This window comes from Psittacula echo (assembly GCF_963264785.1).
Source record: "Psittacula echo genome assembly, chromosome: 1".
In the NCBI taxonomy this organism is placed as follows: domain Eukaryota; kingdom Metazoa; phylum Chordata; class Aves; order Psittaciformes; family Psittacidae; genus Psittacula; species Psittacula echo.
In genome coordinates this window covers 54,736,363-54,760,133 of record NC_137735.1, presented here as the reverse complement: position 1 = coordinate 54,760,133, position 23,771 = coordinate 54,736,363, and the positions used below count along the sequence as shown (strand labels likewise).

General features: G+C 38.5%; 1 protein-coding gene across 1 annotated transcript in view; it reads right to left on the bottom strand.

Annotated features, from left to right (window-relative positions):
* Positions 1 to 23,771, bottom strand: part of BANK1 (B cell scaffold protein with ankyrin repeats 1) — a gene marked incomplete at both ends in the record, with an annotated part of 139,469 nt that overhangs the window by 77,103 nt on the left and 38,595 nt on the right. Inside the window, 4 exon segments of the mRNA XM_080637543.1 lie at positions 5,043 to 5,239; positions 14,859 to 14,883; positions 14,887 to 14,976; positions 23,517 to 23,659. Coding sequence (XP_080493669.1) covers positions 5,043 to 5,239; positions 14,859 to 14,883; positions 14,887 to 14,976; positions 23,517 to 23,659 — 455 coding nt within the window.

Sequence of the window (23,771 nt, the reverse complement as noted above, 5' to 3'; positions counted from 1 at the left end):
ACGTACTGCCTGTCATGGGTACTCTTAACAGCTGACGGCAGGTGTTTTGAGCCTGTGGAAAATGGAAACCAAAAGTATTCCAGCCTTTCTTACTGGCACTTGAGCCATCAGCTGGATCAACTAAGCTCAAAAGGCTCATCATCTCCCCTTCAGATGGGTTCAGATGCTCTGAGACTAGGATTCCTGCCAACATTCCTACTGAATGTCTCTCACTCGTTTTAAATTCACACACCTGATTCAAGCAATTCAGCCTAAAAGCAATGATGGAAAATATTCAAGTACTCAGTTGTATAGAGAAACAAAATCACAAGACTAACAATTGAGGATGTTATCACAGAACGTTAAACGGTATCTCTCTTTTATGCCACAGAAGAGGGAGTCACTTCATTTTAACTATAATGAAACATGTAGAAATTGGAAATGAATGTCCATTCAGGTGGTTTTGTGCTAAAATGCAAGAAATAATTGCTTAATAAACTGCTGGCACATTTTAGACTGTGCTTTATCATAATCCCCAGTGAAGACTCTAACGGACAGCTCCATCCATTTAGTACCTTTAACATAAATGGTTCAAGTCTTAGAGTGTTCCCTCAGAACAAAAGAGATTTTCGAGGAGTGTTTGAAATGTTTCTGACAGAGATAGCAAATGCTACCACTCATGGACGTACACTATACAGGGTCTTAAAAGCTATGGTGTTTACCATTTAATGTCCCTGCATGTAACACTGGTGCTAAAAGGGGAAAATCTCTTCCCCTCCATTCATACAGCTGTGTCGTGGTTTAAGCCCAGGCCGTAAATCAGAACCACGAAGTCCACTTCCCCCCCCCCACACCTTTCTTCCCTCCGTTCCTGGAGGGACGGGGAGGAAAATCAAAAGAATGCAGCTCCCATGGGTTGAGATAAGAACAGTTTAATAACTCAGGTATAACACAAACCACTACTGCTGCCACCAATAATAATAATGATAAAGGAAATAACAAGGAAGAGAATATAACCGCTCACCAACCGGTACCTCACCCCCACCCTGCCATGATCCAGCCCTTCTGGGAACTCTCAGTTCTACATCCTGGGCATGACGTGCTATGGCATGGAATACCTCTTTGGCTAGTTTGGGTCAGGTGTCCTGTCCCTGCTTCCTCCCAGCTTCTCCTCCTCCCTGGCAGAGCATGAGACTCACAAAGTCCTTGGTCAGGGTAAACATTCTGACCAGTAACTGAAAACATCGGCTTTATCAGTATTATTCCCAGGTCGAAAGTCAAAACACAGCACTGCACCAGTAGAAAAAATGACTGCTACTGCTAAACCAGGACAAGCTGTTTCAACAGAAGCCTGACACACGTTAAGTGATCCTTCTTCCCCTGTGCTTTGTTTTGACACAAATAGGGAGGTCAACTCCCAGCATGCCTGCTAGGCACTCCAGATCTGCCTTCTGTGGCTCTTAACACTTCACACATCAATGCTGTGTACAGTTACAGAAAAAGAGGGTCTCCCTTTAAACAAGGACAGGGAACTTGTGCCATACAGATGACCCAGTGTGCAAGTTAACCAGCTCCAACAGTTCACTTTTGTCAATGGAGTGCTGAGCACCTTTCCAGTAAGCCTGCAGGACACAGGAGCTGCACAGCTGCATCACCAGAGAGCCCTGAGCACTGTGTTCACCAGCCACAAACAGGACTGTGCAGCAAAGCCCTGGGCTCAAAGGTAGCTTTGCAGTGTTGTCACTTCTGCTGTTCTCTCTCCTTCTCTCTCTCTCACGCCATCTCAGGGAATTCATACTCCCCTAAGGATTCTCCAGCACAAAGGCAAATTTAAGACACTTTCCAAGATTTTGGACAAACTGAATGCATGCTTTTATACAGGTATTTTTCTGGAACTCTATTGCTCTTTAAGACAGAAGTGATGAAGTACTGTGTATATTTTGGAGTTATTCCTTAAAGCAATGGCAAAACACAGGTAACATTTTTAAAACAGTGAGAGGTATGCCAAGTACAAAAGTACTTGTATTGTAACAATGAGCAATTTCAATACTCCAGCTGTAATGGGAAGTTCCTGGAATGCAGTTAAACTAAATTCTGCTTGGCTCAGAGCCGTGCAAATATTTCTTTTCCACATTCCCACCAATTACAGAAGTACAATAAGCGTTCTTGTTCTTAAGTGCACTATTACAGTCACAAATAAGCCATTTTTCTTCCAGTGGTTGGAGCTAACATTTCTAAAATACTGTATTACACATTTGGCAAAATTGAAGCATGCTCCAATTTTTACTTGTGTTGCATTAGAAAGCCATGTCATTGGAATCAACTGAAAACGGGTAGTACCACAGCATGTCCAAATCAGACTAGACACTCTTACGATGGTAGTAGAGTTGTTTATACTTCAGTGCTAGTAAAAGTATTCACGCTTGGAAGAGCAGTCACCAAGCAGGGATCAGCTAGTGATAACTGTTTATACGCAAACAATAGCAGATAAGTACCATGATGGAACCCTTTTAGTGAAAAGTTATATTGTATAGAGTCAGTTACCATTATAAATCCATGTTTCAGATTGAGAATTTTATACTAAATTATCCTACTAAAAAAGAAAAGCTAATCAGAAGTATGCACATATTTTACATACTTTTTAGAGTGAAATATATCACCCTCACAAACATTGCCTTCCATCAGTCACAAAGTCTACCAAAATCTAGAAAGAGTAGTGCAATGTAATCTCTTAATGTACACCAGCTATAGTCTGCCTGTACCATGTCTGCTTATGTCTCCTCTTACAGATGCCCCAAACTATAGCATAAGGTTGCATATGGGTGCATTTCTAAGCATAAAAAGAAAATGGCCCAATTTTGGAAGCCTCCAGCCCTATGTGGGGTACACAACAAAGATACGTCTGAAGTGCAGAAGGGTGAGTTTCTACAATACTAGCATGAAAGAAGAAATATTCTACAGAATCAACCATTATCACAAAACATGAAAAATTAAGCATGGAAACTCTATTTCTATGCTCAACTCAAACTCATATGACCATCTTAGAAAAGAAATCTAGGTATCTCACTAAGAGTTAAGTACCACCTTATTCACATAGTCTTACCAATCCTTTGCACACAGCATGTACCAGGGTAGCTGACCATACAAAGACAGCATCTAGCCAGATCCACAGGTAGGGATGTTGGGAAACACAGTTCCATTCTGTTCAAGACAAACTGGTAAACTCCAAGCTCTGGAGTTTACAGACTGCTACTGGCAGGAACTCTCTGACCAGTGCAAGGATGACTGTGAGACAACTATGGCTTTGTGGGCAGCTATTACACTGGATGGAAAGGGTATCATATTTTCTTCATCTCAACCGCAGTATCAAAAACTGAGATAAAAGTATCACCTCTGTACAACATCCCTTTGCACTCCATCGATAGAAAAAACTTTGCAGTGCTTTCTAGATCTGCTCAGACTCATTGTCCAGAAAACGCAAGGCCATACTCTGTCACTTCAGAAAACACAGCAGATCACATCCTCAACTAGATATGAGCTTTCTTTAAGTGTTTGAAAAGGAGAAATGCCTGCTTTGCAGATATCCTCCACCCTCAGTGTTTTCAGAGCCTGTATCCATAGCTGTTCAACAACAAAAAGATAAATGGCGTATTCTCATTCAACACCATGACCACCGCCAAAAATGCCTTACTACTTTCAGGCTCCAGGGTCTGCTGTTTTCTTTCCCTCAGACTTACTGAAAAAAAACCCAAATCTGCTCATAAAACACTGCTAAAGCCATCTTCATGGTTCAACACTGATCACACTAACCCTATCTTCAGTTTTCCCATGCCTATCTTTCACCTTTACATTAGATGCCAACTGTATCAAAGAAAAAACTTGGATCAATCCCCATGTCCTTGCTCTAGAATTTTAATAACTAACCTCAGTCAGCCAGTGTTTCCATTCCTTATGATATCTTTTACTATATTATCCTTAGGTTTCTGCATTTTCCTCCTTAGTCATACAAAGCATTCTCCCCTACATAATGTACAGACCTATTATCTTTTATTTCTTCAAATGTCATCTTTGGTGTTATGTCTATCCATGGTTACATCAAGGTGACTGGCTAACACAAAAGTGAAACTTTTGATTCTCTCACTCCTTGCATTTTTACCTCTTACATGTCTGTCGTTACCATTTGTCTGTGAACACTGGAGTCTTCTCTAAAAAATAGTTAAAAAAACCCCACACCACCAGCAAAGCTGCTTACAACATCAGCTTACTTCTGCCAATATTCATACTCTGTCTTTCTTTCAATCTATGATTTACCTGATCTGTTCTCTAGGCTTTAAAACCTCTGGGGCAGGAATTGTCATCTCTGCTCATATTATAGTTAGCACAATAAAGACTTAGAACAGGTTAAAGCTGTCAAATATTACTACAATATATTGCTTTTTATGCTGCCAATTCAGTTAGGTTTTATTAGCAATAGTTTGCATGCTAAAACTATGCACAGACTTTTATTCTATTATTGCATTTCATGTGAAAAGCCAACTATTGCCTAAAACAACTCCTGCATACCTAGCTGAAGAAAGATTTACTCCATCTAACAAAGGGTGGTACAATTTAGCCTTCCTTTATAATGAAGCAGACAAGACAACCACTCTTTGCTGAATGCTGAAGAGTGGCAATACTAAGAGAGTTCAAAGTCACTTTTAAAGTGATTCTCAGAGAAATCTTTATCTTCTACTCTAGACAGTTGGGCTAGACTACTTGCAATATAATCATTGCTTGGGTGCTGACAAAACCAATCCAGCCAGATCACATGTGGTACTTATGATTTGCTGTTCTCCTTCTATTACATGCCCAATACTTAAGCAACGCAAAGCTCCGTTATGACACTGCATTAAGAAAGTGGCTGTACCCCATTTGGAACTCTTTTTGAGACAGGACAATATAATAATATTTTCAGACAGAAGGACTGCAACATCCTAGGCTTTACAAGAGGTCATACTATGGAGTCTCAGTAGTACATCACACTCCCCTGGTTATAGATGACATGAAAAAGAGCATGGACTTACTGACAATTCTCTGATTAATTTTCTTAGTTCCCTGTGCCCGTGCTTCTCAGCAATAGTTGCTGGATCCTCTCCATATTTGTTGGTTATTTTGCAGGCTTTTGTGGCCTCAGGAGAATGGAGTAGAAAAGTTGCAAGGTTCTTTAATCCAAATCCGGCTGCGCAGTGAAGGAGAGTAGGAAATTCTTCCAAATAGCTATCTGTATATGGAAACAAAAGCTTTCATAAAGAACAGTTCTGCTTTTATAGAACACCTTCTTTTACAAAATTCCTTTGAATACTAGTGCTATGGAATCACAGTTATCAAACTGCTAATACCGAACTTCTATCCAAAGAACAATTCCTCCAACTAACAGTTTTACAATTCACATATATATTTTAACAAAGGAGTCTTCAGTCTAACTAAGAAATCTACTTGTTTTGATAGAAGGATTTTAAAGCATTTAAGTTCTATTAAGAAATAAGTTTTTTTGCAAGGGGAAGAAAATTCTACAGCCAAGAAATGCTTTTGCTTAGGTGTATATTATTTAATGCTTTAGGAATATTTATAGTTTGCAGCATTTCAATTGGGCATTTTTATAGGTTTACGGCCCTATGTTTTCATATTAAAAGACATTTCTGAAAATTCCCATGACTACCAGGGACTTGCAAAAATTTGCTTATCTGTAATGAAAAAATCAGGGAATTTAAAGATGAATGTATTGGATAATGGTCTTTTAGGATTTACCTGAAAAAGCATGACATTCATTTCTATCAGAGACTTTATTTTTCATCTCGAAGGACTGGGACAAAGCTAAATTGAAGTCAGTTTATCATTTCAGCACAGTCCTGTATTCCAGCTCTAGAAGTGGCCACAAGTTACACAGTACAACAAAGAACAAAAAGAAAAAAAAAAAGTGATCAAGCATAAACAACACTTCCCTCTGCCTTCATACTCTAATTTGGTTTCTTATGCAGCTATTTGTCTACATATCAGCATGAAATGTACCTCTTTTTCAACTATGTATTCATTGTGCTCCAGGCACCATCAACTTCATGCATCCTCAGGGTCTTTTGGCAGCCTTTACTACCCAGTGCGTGAAGAACTGCTTCCTCTAGTTTATTTTCAACCTGGCTCCTGCTAGGTTCAATTGAAAACCCTTAATTCATGTTATTCTCCACCTCTCTCTGCCCTCTCTGCCCTTCGAAGTGATTTATTCATTCCCAGATTCTTTCTTGAAGAGCTCCAGTCTACTTAATTGTGCCTTACAGAGAATCAACTCCATAACCCCCACTGCTCTTTTCTGAACATTTTCCAGCTTTAATATATCTATTTTGAGATGACAGGACAAGAGCTCACATGATACTTAAGTTGTGGGTGAGCCATGTAATTTATGCATTGTCATAATTATGTCCTGGTTTGTTCTCTATTTCTTTTCTAATAATTCTTGATATTTCATTCGCTTTTTGATCTCCTGCCTAGCAACAAGGTAATGTTATCATGGAACTGCGTAATCTTATTCCTCAGTGTTAATAGGCTGCGTAAAGCCTCTCATTCTGTATGACAACATAGGACCACTTTTTCCACATGCATCACTTTGTTTTTACCTGCAATGAATATCATCTGACATTTTACTGCATAATTACTAAATCTCACATGGCCTTTCTCCCATTTTTTCCCCCCCAACTAGACTTCCTCCTTACTACCCTGAACATTTTGTATCACTAGCCTAAGTTTTTTCCAACTTCTGCCTCCTGGTTTTGGCAGATGTTCATTCATGTGATGACTTCACTTGATTGACTTGATCAGGGTTGATGACTTTTATAAAAAACTACAAGAAATCTATAAGCAAGACTTCACCTTACAGAAAAATTATTTCATTACAATTATTAATTTGTCTGGTAGAGACAACACATTAACCTGCTTCCAGTTCTCAAGGTCCCCAGAGAAACAGGGCTTTGGTATCACAGTTACACCTTCTAGTACTACAGAACTGAAAAATTGCACATTACTGTTAGAAATTCAGCTATTTTACTTTAAAATTCCCTCAGAGCTCTTATGAATACCAGTTAATCTTAGTAATCTCTCTGTGCTCAACTTGCCCATTTCTGTTGTAACTTCGTGATTTCTTCAGCTCCAGACAAACGCTTTCCACATGTCTCCCAGCAAGACTACAACTTGGGAATCTACAGAGTTTCCTATAGCTTTCTTGAGTTCTCTTTCATATTCCAGTCATCAGCTGTCCTACAGGCACATGTCCTGCATTTTCAGCCCTTCATATGTTGGAAAAAAGACTTCGTAGTAGTAGTACTATTGCTCAACATATTAACTGAAGTTCTACAAACTGGACTTCATTCTGTAGAAGATATATAAATGTTACACCAGAGTACAGCCGTTTGACTTCTTGTCACTACTTTGCTAACTGCAGGGAAAACCTAACCTCATTCTCCACAGATGGAGGCAAATATATACCAACTTAAGGGGCTGTCACATGAGCGGTAAAAATGTATTCAAGTAATTTTAAGGCTGGGATCACCATAGTAAAGCAAAAGGTAATTTTAAACATTACACAGGATTCTATTAAAAAATACATAAATAAATTTTTCGATGTCCAGCAATGAATTAGCTGTTGAACAGTAATTTTAAGGAGCAGATTACATGAACACTAATCAATAGTCTGCATCCTGTTAGCAGACCCTAGAAGGTCAAAGGTAGTTAGTAAAAAGAGTATTAACAAAGTATTAATAACATGTTCTAAAAGAATTTCCACTCAGGCTAATGATACCTGAAACAATCAGTTACAAATTCAAAAGGAGAATCATGTCTATATCTCCAATGGACTGCATGCTATGATTTTACCATCAAAATAAAGAGAAAAAGAAGCAATGGTATTTAGAAGCATCTTCTAGGCTTGTAACTGAGTTTTCCAAGTAAAAAACCCAGAGATATCCTCGAAACAACTTCAAAATCCCTTCAGCTCCTCTGCAGTTGAGCTTGTTTTTCTGGTTACCACTCAGCTCCTCCTTGGCTAGATTTGATATTAAAGCAGGACTGCAGCACTTACATACTTTGAACTTTACAGCAGACTACATCGTTAACAAATGAAATACCTCAGCCAGCCGTGGAGGATGGCAAAAATCAGTAAATCGATTTTCGAAAGCAAACTTTTTTCCAATATTACTCCTTGCAGTAAGAAGGAGAAAAAAGAGGTTGTATTCAGGTATGAAAACTTTAAAATCAGCACTGGTAGTGAGATCTTCTACATAATACTCAAAAAAGACTTAAGCAAGACAAATATTTTTAACATCACATAAACAACATTAAAGTACTTTCACCAAGAACAAGATGTAGAAATAGCTTCATTTATTTCTTATTTTGAGAATGAGTATTCAGGTAAATCTTACCTGCATACCTTCACAACTCTTCAGGCTATGTGAGCTTTGCTGTAAAATCATACAGCCTCAAAATATTGTTTCTAGTTACGGTGTTTTCACTCTGCTCAAAACAAGCAGAACCCAAAGACTTATTTTCTTGTGCAAAGAAATGTGAACTACACAGGCCTCAAACAGCAGGGTAGTTAACATGGGCAGCTTCTACAAAACACATCAGAAGAGCACACACATGGCTTCTGGGGTTTTTTACTGTACAGGTGCATTAGGAGCAAAGAGCTGTCTGAAAACAGCTGACTCCTGTCACACCAGTCCTACCACCTAAACTGACAACCACAGCTAACAAAACTGTCCCCACTCCCACATAAGCAACTAAAACCTTCTCTATTAACAAGAAATACAGGCTTCCAACTCAAGAGGCCACCTACGGAGACTCTTCCTTTAAGGAATGCAAACACTGATGAACCATATCATCATACTATTCCCAGCACTTTTGACTTCAGCTGCTTTCTTTTGGGCATGATAACATTCCACCTCCAGCCTAGGCTAGGTGCTAACAAGATTGGGATTAGAAGTTGAGAAATCTCCGTTCAGACTGATTTTTCTCTGCCCTCACGGAATTAATGCTAGGTATGTGATTAATCCAGTTGCTCCTGCAGGGTGAATAGATTCAGCAATGAACAGTGTAGGAAGATAAAGCTTGCAGCCATGATGACTGCTGTTTCTGCATTCCAGCCATGAACAGTTTCAGACATCAAATTGTACCAGCTATTCCCACAGACAGCTCATATATACTCTGTGGTGTAGAGGGAAGGAGTCACACAAATACCAGAAACTCATGGGGAAAGCAGGTATGTGGCATTGTCTACTGGTCCTGTATTTCAAAATTCTATTTCATTTAATTATCACAACACTTTTGGATCATAGAACCTCTTCAGGCTCAAGAGAGACGTGTACTTTTTCCTTTAGTTAAGTAAATCACCAGCTTGGATTAAGAGGCTCTTGACTTGTCAGCTTGCCCCTCCACACACTAAGTGCCTCATACCTACAACGTTTCCACGTATCAACATATGGTGGCATACTGATAATACAGAAAATAAGCAAGCCCTGTATCTGCAGGCACTAATCTTACGTCATCTTCAGTCAATAGGGCACCATCAGTCTTACTCTAAGAAAGAGAGGCTCTCCACATCTTATAAATCACAGAATAATAAAATGGATGGGGTTGGAAAGGACTTTAAGATCATTTAGTTCCAACTCTGGGCAGGGACACCTCACACTAGACAACAGCATCCAAGGCCCCATCCAGCATGGCCTTGAACACTGCCAGGGATGGAGCATTTACCCTTTCTTTGGGCAGCCTGTGCAAGTGCCTCACCACCCTCACAGTAAAGAATTTCTTCTTATATCTAACCTGAATTTCCCCTGTTTAAGTTTTAACCCATTACCCCTTGTCCTATCACTACAGTCCCTGATGAAGAATCCCTCCCCAGCATTCCTACAGCCCCCTTCAGATACTGGAAGGCTGCTATGAGGTCTCCACGCAGCCTTCTCTTCTCCAGGCTGAACAGCCCCAACTTTCTCAGCCTATCTTCATACGGGAGGTGCTCCACTACCCTGATGATCCTTGTGGCCCTCCTCTGGACTTGTTCCAACAGTTCCATGTCCTCTTTATGTTGAGGACACCAGAACTGCACACAATACTCCAAGTGAGGTCTCACGAGAGCAGAGCAGAGGGGCAGGATCACCTCCTTTGACCTGCTGGTCACTTACCTTTTGATGCAGCCCAGGATACGGTTGGCTTTCTGGGCTGTGAGCACACACTGCTGGCTCATGTTCATTTTCTCATCGACCAACACCCCCAAGTCCTTCTCCACAGGGTTGCTCTTAATCTCTCCTCCACTCAACCTGTAGCTGTACCTAGGATTGCCTCAAATTAGGGGCAGGACCTTGCATTTGGCTTTGCTGAACTTCACAAGGCTGGCATTGGCCTCTCAGAAATTCCTCCCCTAAATACATATTCAATTAATATAGTAAGGTTAACGACCTCAAAAAAGACAATGAAAGCCTCCTGATCTTTCTTTTTGCCCTCATCCTGAAAAGAAGCACCACTAACTACTTAAATCCTTCCCAAACCACCTGACAAAGGTGAAGAAGTTACCTCTTCCCTGCAGGTTCTACAGCAAAAATCAATGACAACTAAGGGCAACACTTAAAATAACCAAGCAAGAACAATCTACTGCAAGATCTATTTGTGTGGGATTTCTTTTTTTTTTTTTAATATAATTGTTCACTTAATTGCTGATTTACAAAATTCAGTGAACTCTTAAGACAAATTAGATGTTCTACTGTAAAGAAATTTCCACCATACTGTGTTTAACTGCTTTAACTGAAGTTTTGTATTATACACATTAGGAAGAGGCTGTAATTATTTGAAAGCACACATGCTTCAGGCAGAAAATACCGTTCTTGAGCTCGTAAGTTTGTCACACTGAATTGGGGAAAATTGCTGGAACTTTTATCAGCTGGGAAACTGCAACAACTGATACTTTCAGCTAAATACATAGAACTGTACAAAAGTAGTTATTAAGGTAACTAGAAGTCAACAGCTTTTGCTCAGTAGCAGTCCTTTAATGAAGAACATTAAACAGAAAAGCTGCTACTGTCTGGCACCTACACTAAGAACTAGTTAGCTGGTGATTATAAGCAGGAAAGAAAGGTTAAAGAGAAAGTACCCAAGTGGCATATTTGCAAATTTTTAAGAGCATTAAGGCAGGTTCTTCAACTTTCAACTAACTTCAAGGCCAGTGCTTGCTTTTAATTAAAGTTTTAGCTGACATACAAAAGGTTAAGAGGGAATTGCTGTTTTGTCCTGTCCTAATTCCTTTCTGCAGAGCATTCTGGAACACCTCAGCTATAAAACAGAGCATAAAATCTAATATTACTGTATTGTAGCACTGTCTTAGCCTGTGGGAATTTTCATAAAATTGCAGTAAGCAAACAGAACAGCCTACAGTGATATTTCTGCAGATCTTGAAGATATTCTTCTTTTATTTCCCAAATTATTGATACAGGACATTACCATTCTTTTTTTTTTTTTTTAAGCAACTTAAATAGTTAAAATTATTTCTACAGTGTCAATATCAATCAAGCCAACAAAATCCCCAAATCCCCATATGTTTCTTCTCCCACAGTCTGTTCTTCTCCCCCAGTCTATCTTTTCTCCCATTGTTTCACTAGCAGCTGAAAATCCAGGCTGTTTCTCTCTTTTGAGATAGATGTTTCAGCTTGAAACAAAGAATTACAGGAATCAGAATAGGACTTTTCATGCTGCTAGCAGTGTTAGCTGACAAAAAGCAGTATTTTCTACAAACAATAAATTCAGGACTTATCATAAGCCTGTTTGAGTTTAATCAGAGAAACAGAAATGGATAACTTGTAAAAAAGGCAAATTTCATTAAAGTGGAAAAAAGAAAGAGGTTTTCCTCAAGTAAACTACCCATCTCTTGAACAGGAATCAATGCACAAATAATTCCCAAACTGAGGATTCAAGAACAGAAACAGAGCTTCCTAAGGCCAAGAAAAGTTTTGAAACCTAAGTTTGTATTTTTTAGCACATTTTGACTGGATTCTATTGCCAGAATATAAAGGCATAATATACATCAGGGTACCCTGAAATCAGTTTGGTGCAGAATGTAAAATATTCAGGACAGTACCTCCAGCTGTGGTTACATACTTCCAGAAGAGATAGAGAATTCCACAACTAAAAATCTCAGACATGCCTTGGCTCTGTCTTTCAGTTAACGCTGTTGTTGAACACAACGTTTTTCCAGTGGCTTCTATTCAGTCTGACTTTAGCTTTCTCATCTAATTGGGCTTCCAGTATTCCCCTTCAGAGACTGCAGAATAACTTCTTTAAATATCACTCGTTAGTAAAACATTCTTTCCCTTGATAAGCTGAATAGAAGTCTTCATCTTAATTCTCCTATACTGTTAGTCAGCAATACCCGTGTATAATCCTAAATATATTTTGACACCGTTCAGATAGTTTTATGTTCTTTAGAATTACAGAGAACATATTGTACAATAAAAAAACTAAAAAAACCCACAAAACTGAATTAAAACAAACAAAGGCACAGTTCAGGACTGAAGTGTGCATTTTATTTCTGACAATCTTTTATATAATACAGCAGTTGCAATGATATTTTTCTCGCAGAGATTACTGACGCACTTTTTCATTACTACTCTATTACAGTACGATACATCACCAAAAGCAAGCAATTGAAACTTCTTATGTATGGCAAAATACATTCCAATGCCTATCTTTGGAAATCATGTCTACTTTCACCATTTCCAATTGCTGTCTTTTGTAAGTCAGTATCTTTTCAGTAATACTGACAAACTTAAGAGGAGGTCAAACAACAAGATTTAGTATCATCATTGTCTTTATTTAGGCAGAGATGCAATTTCCTTCCTGCATGTCGTCCAACAAGTGAGATCCCATAAAGAAAGAATATTACACACATGTTGAAGTGCTTGCAGGGCGATAGCCCTAGGTTAGCACATTGAAACAAACATCACAAAGTCTGATGCGCTGCTCAAAAAATTCTCCTTGCTTAGATGGCAAGAGATTCAAGTTTCCAGAACACATACTTGTGGTCCATGGTATCTTTTGAAGATATCCCACTAGGGAAAATCAGCAAATACAGGAATTATGAAATTAGGGCTGATTCATCTGCCTGTTCAGAGATACAGGAATAACTCCACTCAGTGCCAAAGAACTTTTTGTCTGTTAACTAAATTTCATTCCCAAAAGTATTTAATTAGTTTTTATTATTTAACATAATCTCATTGGAAGAAAAGACGGTGCTTGGAATAAAATGATACAAAAATGGCTGAACAAGGAGATGCTAGTCCTTTACTAGATCTGATAGGTCTAATGCCTGCTTGGGATGCTCTTATAGGGAGTCAAAGACATAGATTTACATACCCTTAAGGGAAAAGGGGAATCAGAGCAGAGTTTTCCCACATTTGAGTGCTTACTGCTCTGCAACCACATCTTTCTATCACAAAGAACCTAGGCATCTAACTTTGTACTTTCTTGGTGTGCTGCTCATCACATCAGTTCATTTTATGAAGGTCACTATTTGGCTCAAGCTCACAGTCAAACTTGTTCTTGAATGGCACAGGCCTTTTTGGGAGGAATTGCAGGTTGGTAAGCATTATTTTCAATGTTCACAAACATGTCCAGATTTAACCGGTTATGACAGAAGTAGAAAAATCTTTTGTTCATCAGAACTAACATTTCACATTGGGAATGATACTTCAATGTGTCCTATACACCCTCATCCTGCAGTCTTGCACAGAAAAACATCAATAACATGTGCCTCACTTAGCAACCTACTTATTTGCTTCCACTGACCTAGACTCACATTTAAGCTCATTTTTAGAATACAAGTGGAATCCTGTTTATTTAGTAAAGGGGGGTGAATTGCACCCTCAAAGAAACCATAGTGAAAAGGAAAGGAAGCATGATAGCGGCCACTTATTATATTTATGGGATGTGTTATGGTTTACATGATTGTAGCGAGCTAATTTTCTCGCAAAGCCAGGCACACAAAAACAAAAGTCAGGCAACTCAAACGTATCTTTCTTCAGTATTTTCTTGGCTTTTGTTTTTTTCCCCAAAAGTTTCTTAGAAAGGCTGAGGTCTAGCACACATCTGAAATAACATTATAACAATGCTTTCAAAACACAAGCAAAATAATCACACTCTTGGTTTATTGCAAATCAGTCTGAATCCTTAGTAAGTGGTTAATGAATTCAACCAGGACCCTCCATGTGGTACTAACAGTAGCTTCTGTTGATACACTACCAAACTGTGCTTATAGTCTCTACTTTAGAGACAAATCCTATTTTAACACACTGGGATGCCTTTTTTTAAATAATGTAATTATCTGTTGCCCAGAAGTAATGGAAACTATTAAGTGCATAGATACTAGAGTGAACAGAGAATTTTATTGTTGTTCTAAGTTCAAAAGCCATCTATTCTCTTCAGATAGAGAAATCTTTCTGATTTTCTTTTTGTCACCAAACTTTGAAAAAGCCAAGTTCAAATTTTATTGTGGGAGACCAATTACTAGAGAAAAAAAAATAATATATATAATGTACAGGCATCTCCTCATGTCTCTTATTGCCTGTTTTCTCCACAAGTATACATTTGTTCAGATGTAAAGCTGTCAATTTGCAGCTAATCCAAGACTCAAACATCCAGACTAGTATAAATACATACTGCTGAGTCACAAAGAAATGATTCACAGAATTCTTTTTCCCATTTTTCCTGGTTATGTTGTCTTTATTAGTGGCTTTAAATAAATTGTCTTATTAACATTCATAAGTAATAAGCATAACATCAGTAATATAAATCAATGCATACAAGAAGTGACTCACTAGCTTGTTGATGGTGCTCTTCACTTCAGAATGGGCTGAATTCATAAGTAGATATTTTGCTTTTCAATAAAAAAGTCAAAACATCGTCCAGCTTCTCCACAGAAGAAAATTTAAAAGCCTGTTAAAAAAAAAAATAAATTGTTACATATGTATTTTTAACTTTACGCTCAAAGCATTAGTGAATAATATTACTCAAACCAATTATGATTACAAACTCACTTTTAGTAAGAGCAACATAGGTTTTGAAAGCTACAGAAGACATACTCTAACATAGAAGCATCATGATAACACAATCCAACTAAAGAAAAACAGGTGTAACAACTTCTGAAGTTCAGCTATAACTAAGAACTTCTGGATGAAGGGTAAGGACAGGAAGATTTGTGTTTCTCAACTCTCTATTTAGCTACAACAATGAAGTGCAAACAGGAGCTGTTCTAACAGTTGCAAGGTGCCAGTAAATCCAAGGTCTTAGTACAGCAGTAATTCAGGATGAGCATAAAGACTACAGCTTTGTTACATTAAGATTGCATACACTGCCCAGTAGGAAACAGCTTCAGTTCCATCAGCCTAGTCATAACATCGCTGACAGATAAAGCAACTAATAGCAGTCAGTTAGATGAGCTTCCTACTAAATACACAGTCTTTAGACAAAGGAAATCCTCACTGACTGCCATGAGATCTTTTTTTGATTGCCTCTTTCTGGACAGAAGGCCAAGATCATGAAGGCTAATGACTCAAGCTAGCCAAGCTTTGTTTGGTGTGACAAGAGAAGCACAACTACAGAGATTCTAACAGTAAGAGTATTTTACCTTGAGTACTACGCCACTAGTCCAGTCTGTGCTGCACCAAAAGTTGCTCAGCCACAGCAGAGAAGTGCTCAGCAGGAACTGGTTTACTCTGCTCAGATGTCAGCAGCCCTGCATTAAAGTTTGTCTTCCCATACCTGAACTGTTTCTGGCCGAGATAATTCTAGGAGTATCTACAGACACAATTAGAATATAAACTTAAGAACTCTGTGACTGACATGCTGAGGAGAAAAGGACAAAGGGGTCCTACTGATGCCACATGAAGTTTAATCCCCAAGACTGTTAGAAGTAAGAAAATAAGTGTGATGTGACCAGAAAATGTTGAGTACACAGGTAGGATATAATTTTCATCTAAGTCCTGCCCAGAATTAGATTCATAGAATCACAGAATAGTTAGGGTTGGAAAAGACCTTAAGATCATCTAGTTCCAACCCTCCTGACATGGGCAGGGACACCTCACACTAAACCATGCCACCAAAGGCTTTGTCAAACCTGGCTTTGAACACTGCCAGGGATGGAGCATTCACAACCTCCCTGGGCAACCCATTCCAGTGCCTCACCACCCTAACTTCTTCCTTATATCTAACCTGAACTTCCCCTCTAAGTCTGAACCCATTACCCCTTGTTCTACTGCTACAATCCCTGATGAAGAATCCCTCCCCAGCATCCCTACAGCCCCCTTCAGGTACTGGAAGGCTGCTATGAGGCCTCCACGCAGCCGCCTCTTCTCCAGGCTGAACAGCCCAACTTTCTAGCCTATCTTCATATGGGAGATGCTCCACTACCCTGATCATTCTCGTGGCCCTCCTCTGGACTTGTTCCAACAGTTCCATGTCCTCTTTATGTTGAGGACACCAGAACTGCACACAATACTCCAAGTGAGGTCTCACGAGAGCACAGTAGAGGGGCAGGATCACCTCCTTCGACCTGCTGGTCACGCTCCTCTTGATGCAGCCCAGGATACAGTTGGCTTTCTGGGCTGCGAGTGCACACTGAAGCCGGCTCATGTTCATTTTCTCAACGACCAACACCCCCAAGTCCTTCTCTGCAGGGCTGCTCTGAATCTCTTCTCTGCTGAACCTGTAACTGTGCCTGGGATTGCTTCGATCCAGGTGTAGGACCTTCCCCTTGACATGGTTAAACTTCATAACGTTGGCATCTGCCCACCTCACAAGCATGTCAAGGTCCCTCTGGATGGCATCGCTTCCCTTCAGCGTACCAACTGAACCACACAGCTTGGTGTCATCGGCAAACTTGCTGAGGGCGCACTAAATCCCACTGTCCAAGTCACCAACAAAGATGAACAAAGCTGGTTCCAACACCAATCCCTGAGGGACACCACTCGTTACTGGTCATTGAACAGTAGCTGGACATTGAGCCATCGACCACAACTCTTCGCGTGCGGCCATCCAGCCAGTTCTTTATCCACCGAGTGGTCCATCCATCAAATTGATGTCTCTCCAATTTAGAGACAGGGATGTCATAAGGGACAGTGTTGAACGCTTCCAGGCAGGTGACGTCAACTGCTCTACCTCTGTCCATCAGTTCCGTAGCCCCATCATAGAAGGCCACCAAATTGGTCAGGCAGGATTTGCCCTTAGTGAAGCCGTGCTGGCTGTCACCAAGCACCTCCTTGTTTTTCATGTGCCTTAGCATGCCTGCCAGGAGAATCTGCTCCAAGAGTTTGCCAGGCACAGAGGTGAGACTGACTGGTCTGTAATTCCCCGGGTCATCCATTTTCCCCTTCTTGAAAATGGGGGTTATATTTCCCTTTTTCCAGTCGTCGGGAATTTCATGAACATGAAGACAAGTTCATGCAGGTAGGGAGCTACTACTAATAAAATATGATTGTTTGCTTTTTCCATAATTAACACTAGCCCTTCCAATATTGATTATGAAACAAAGGAGTGATTACATTTAGGAACTTGTAACCTATTTCTTTCTATAATTCATCCTTTCTGTACTGTTACATTATATTCCCTGTATTTGTTTTTCAAGAATTATGAGTACACGATTTAGTTCTCAATAACCAAAACAATCAGCATTTAAAAAAACACCCCCAAAACAAAAAACAAAACCAAACGCACAAAACAAAGTTTCTATCTTTACCTTCGAGAATAAAGATATAACCTGAATACCAGACTCATGGTGTGAACTGCGAAAGGATATGCAAAATCTCCAAAACATCTGTAACACCCTCCACCACTTAATTAATAACTACATTATATTTAAAAGTTAAGAGTAATAACATCAAATTTTATTTAGCAAACAACATTATTCTCTCTTATTCCAAGAGGGTCTTCTTAGATATAGTATCATTGTCGATACTACCTTAAAAGAGTTCAGTCTACAGTAAGACAAAAATAAGTAGTAACATAGGAACTAGCTCAGATGAGTGCATATGCAGACACTGTGCCAAAACCTGTGAGCCTGAATACCAGTGAAGAACTGCTATTCACTGAAGCAACTCCACAGCAGAAATTCAACTATATAGAGAACACATAGGTGGGCTTCTAGGCAAAATAAACCTGAAGAAACATTTTCAATTTCCATTTGAAATGGCAGGGACACCCCTTACACATTTTTCTAGCTACTAGTCCTCTCTGTTCCAAAGGAAATGAACAAAGAGCAACACCTGCCTCTTCTCATTTGTCTTGAAATGCCCTAGGAGCAATTTCAAACAGAATCCATTTCAGTCTGTCTTGTATTTTAAAGCTAAATAAACAAATCTCAGTCCCTTTTCAGCAAGCACTCAGAGTAATCTTGCCTACAAAGCTCCTCTGCTTTTTAATATAAGCTGAGGCAGAAAACTGTCCTTCTCTCTTTTTATTCAGTCAGAAATCCAGGAAAGAGTACCGTAGGATCTTACAGCTCCTTGTGCTCAGACAAACAAATTTACATGGGATAAAACTATGTTTCACAATCAGAAAGGGAGCAATTCTTTGAAATAAGAGCAGCACACAACTTCAAGAACTTGCGGCAAAGTTTTTAAGGCCATAAATAGTTGCATAGCTTCACCACATCAGGCTAGCTGAGTTTTACACGATGTTGAGACAGAAACTAGACTTGCTTAATCTCCCAAAAGGAGCAGATTAAATTGAAGCTCAATTTCTCATGCTTTAACAGGCCTGCCTTCCAGTGACCAGGCTACCCACTTCCATGATTTCATAGTCAGGCACAATACACTTCTTATACAGTCATCAGCACAATTTGCTTCAAGTTTTCCACCTCAAATTTTTTCTCTTACTCCAGAGATCTAGAAGCTGAAGGCTCTAGCAATGATTTAACAAGCTATCTTTGTTAACTAAAGGATAATGAGTAGCCTTGTTTTGCTACTCTACAACAGAGTTATTAAAAAAAAAACAACCCTAAAGTCTATGCTAAAGTTTTACCACCCATACAGGAAAGCCTGTTCCAGTACTTACATGAAAATAACAGCTGAAATACCAGTGAAAACAGAACAGCAATAGGACCACACTGCACTATCTAGCTCCATACCAACATATAGGTTACTTCCACCAAGAAGGAGTGCAATTTAGAGACTTCTACCTTACTGCCCATTCCAGCTCCAGAGCACTCACAGACTCTAAGTATGCTACATTTACATATTTCAATGTGTGCCCTACACAGGTCTTTACAGGCTCATGAAATCTTCCCAATAAATCCCCCCAACACTGTGTACCTAAAATTCACGCTGAAGCTTCACCAAAGCCGAACAGAACTGTGTTTAAAGTTTTTGCAAGAGAACACTGAGCCATGCATGAGCTTAAAAAAGCCCACATTTTATCTGAGTAAAGATTTAAAACACAGCAGAAAAGTAAAAGCACTACAATCTCCCTGCACACGTACAAGCAAGTTCTTCTTTTAAGGAGCCATATGTAATTAAGTTAGCAGGTCTGTAGATAATTCTTCTCACACTCTCTGAAGCATAATCAGCTTCTCTGCTCCATGTTTCCATCCTAGTCCTTCTGCAAGAGCTACTACCTATCCCAAAGCTCATCACCAGCAACTTGTCCTTGTTCAGCACCACCTCTCCAGGTGTAGGCACTATCTCCACTCCCTCCCCCTTTTCAAAGCAACAAGACTCAGCTGTAAACAACGGAGAAGCCCCATCACACCTGGGTTTCCAAAACCATCCTTGAAAAGGACAAGACCAAGCACGTATTTTGCTACTTTTGTGAACAAAATGATCTACATTCTTTAATAACTGCTAACAAAGCCCTGAAAATATCCACCACTGGAACACAGGCAGTAAATTAATATACTTCTCCATGGCTTTAGCAATACTAACAAGGTTAAATTTAGATAAAGCTGAACTTCTTCAGCAGTTCTTATATATCAGACACTACTTTGTATGCACTTCAGTATCTAGATTTCTATCAAAAAGAATGGGCAAGGCTTAAAAATCACTTATGCATTTCTGACAATTTTAGCCAGTGATAGAATATGGAGAGATTTCATACTTACAGGAAATAAAAGAAACATTTTAAAATAACAGCTGCTGATGTGGCTTAGAGGATTGGTATATTAAAAACTGTTTCAAAGGAAATGTCTCTGGGGATCAGGTAAAGGTGCATACATAATATCACCACATAAGTCATATAGCCATTTCTTACAAGTTTTCATAGAAAAGGCTGCAGTTTATTTTTATTCTTAATTTTCAATATCCACTATAATTGTAATCCTGTTTGATGAATATAATAAAAAAGTCCTTTAAGGTATCAAGTCTTGCAGAATCCTAGGAGTATTATTCAACCAAAGTCTCTTATGAAGACTCCCTGAATCTCCTGAGATCTTCTGAATCACTCAAACTAACATAAACCCATCAATTTTAGTAATAAGGATATGACCTTAGCTTCAATTTTGTTTTTAAAACCTAAGAAACCTGTACCTGAAAACCCAAATACTAAATAATGGAATCAATAGTTGCATTTGATAAAGTCTGAGAGAAAAATCAATACAGCATGTAAATCCAGGAGAATGTTGAAATGAGAAGTTGATGAAAAGTAAAATATGAAATATGAAAAAGTTCATTTATGAATTATAGGAACCTTGAAATTAGTCTGGACACTGGGTTACTGTAAGTACACAAACTCCCTAAGAGAAGGGGTTTTTTTTATGCAAAATTGTATGAAGAGAGAAAACAAAAAAAATTCACAGCCTTTATCCAATGCCTACCCTCATATATTCTGATAGCAAGGAAGTTCAGCATTATGATTCAGCTGTTATAATCCCAACTCTTCCTACTTTAATATAAAATTTCAAGTGTTTTTTTTCTTTCAAAACTTATGCAAAGAAATTTATTTCATTTTTTACAATATTTATTTCCATACAATTTAAATATTTATTTCACTGTTTCAAATGTCTTGCTAATGTTGGTAAAAGCTTTTTAAATTTAGAGAAATTTGGAACACAGAATATTACAATCTACCAGATGCGGCAAAGAATTTAATCCAAAAACATGATCGGAAAAAAAACCCTTAGAATACATTTAATCTAAAATATGTCTAGTGTTAATCTTTATAGTGTTAATATATTGCTCTCTAAAGATACAAATTCTAAGTGCAGCAGTACCTTTCTTTGTTGGTCTCAAACTAAGATACACAAACTGATCTGATCATCAGTAAAAAGAATGGATAGGTGTAAGCCTATTTGTTGGAGTCTGTTTATGTGTTTGGCTTTACTGGGGGACAAAGTGAAGAAGGGGACAAGAATCTCAATGATGATAGCGTCTCAAAGTAACTGGAAGAGCTGGCAACACAGGATACAATACAGTGAAAGCATTTTACCAAAGCACAGTGGTATACATTACTGTAGCAATTTGCTTTCTTCACAGAATTTTAATGAGGAGATACTTCTCAGATTGCAAGCATTTTTTAAAATCTTGAACTTCTCTTTGAACCACAGAGTGATATTGCTTTGATCAATAATTGCTGTAAGCTTTTCCATATTATTTCGGTTTTGTTTTCCATTGTGTTTGGTTGTTTGATTGTTATCCATAGATAAACAACTGTTGCCCTAGGATACTTTTGCAAATAAGCTGATAGTCTCAAAGGTTTTAATTATCCTGGTTAAATAACAGTTACTACTACTATGGCTACTTGATGGGAATTCTAATTATTATCAAATCTGTTTTGTTTTTCCTTGTGTGAACATATTTTTAAAGATTAAGTTACATCATGCTCTCTCAACTGGATCTTTACAATGTATCTTATTGCCATTAAATCAGGTTTACGTGAGAGCTGGAACTATTTTAAAAGTTTGTGGCAAGTTTAGCTACCCAGCTAGTTAGTGTACCTCACTCCATGGCCCAGTAGGTACCATAAAGTATGATGACAAATCTTCCAGCACATACGTACGCTTACAAAAAGATAACCATTAGTAGTCCTGTACTCACAGAGAAGCCAAGATAACTGTGTGGATTGCAGAACTTACCTGATTGTAAAGATTTTCTCGGCATTAATCTTTCAGTTGCCAAAACAATAGAATTAAGAACAGGCAAACACGATCACCTAATTTAAACCCTTGCTTATTATCCAGATGAGAAATCGTGAAACATGCCTGATAGTCATAATACCACAGTTGTATTTCCTGGTGTGCACTACTGCTCTGCACAGAATTATTTTTGCATTTGAATATAATTTGAATTGCAAGTGTCTTACTAAGTATTAGTCATGCCCGTTAAGCTAAGGGTCAAACTCCTGAATAACACAAACAAATCTCCAGTGGAAATACCAGGTGTGTTGTAGGTATCTAGGTTACCGCTGTAGTTACAATTTTTTAATCATTATGACACACTTCTTATGCATAGAATTGTAGATGAAACCTGTTAGAAGCTTACTTCCATGTCTTTCAAAATACAGGCTAAAGAATGATGGTTACCATGAAGATTTTAAGACTGCACTTGTACTTAAGAGTTGCACTATTTTTCTTGTGTTTTCTTAGAATCGAAGTGACTTGTACTTGGAAGGAATCTACCCCCATCCTTAATAGAACACTAATAATGCAATACATCTTTTTTTATTAATCCTTTTGTTATGAGTGTAATGCCTTAGGTGGTAGATAAGGTAGATTTGTCACAGGAAAATGAGACTCTCTGCACTGGAAATACAGACTATTATTTTTGTTCTGGCTCTGCAATTATAATATAGACATCATGACAAGTTTGCTTGGGCTACCCACCATTCAAAAAATGATACTTGAGGTCCCATCCTTTCTTAATAGATGCTTTCTTTTCTTATTATTTTGTATATGCCATTGGCAAAGGACATACTGCAAAGCACTCAGCTCAAAACCTGAATTTTTCTAAATATATGCAAAGAATCTGCATGGCAACCAGCAAACCACATGAATGATAATTCAGCAGCTATAAATGGACTCTGTATGAATAGCAACCTACTGTCTTCCATACAAGCTATGCCAGAAAAATCCCGTTTGCTCGTGAATGAGTAATAACCCTCCAAGTACAATGTGATTTAAGATTACTTGCTTCTACTGGTTTTAGAACATACTAAAAAGAACACTTTCAGTGGAGAGGGACATCACTGTTGTTTGTTATTTTCATCCTGTGTAATGCAGGATGCTGTTAATTGGGCATATACAGCACAAAGTTTATATCACTCTCTAACCAAAACCAAAAAAAGACATAAAATTTGTTTTCACTTGCCTGACTTGCTTTAGAGCTAGACATCTCAGACATGCTTCTGTAATCATAAGCCTGTTATGGAGCCATTACCCATTACAGTGCAATCAAAAGATTGTGTATTATGTCTTAGCTCATCTATGCACTTGTGTTCTTCCTTTTTAATTTTATTATTTTTTTTTTTAATTAAAAATGTAGAAGTAAACTTACCTGACAAGTGAAAGCTATTGGGTCAGCCACTTCCTTAAAAACGTGCTCAATTTCCTCTAGTGTAGTATAGTACTCGATCTGTGAAGTGGTCTTCACGACTCCTCCACAGTACACATTTGCATAAACAAGTCCAGCAGGAAAATCTTTTAAAACACAATCAGAACAGCTTAAAATATTTTAACAGGCCCAGACCAGAGGGTTCAGGGAATGGGTAAAACCCAGGAAAATCTCACAGAAAATGCATAGAGCCAATGA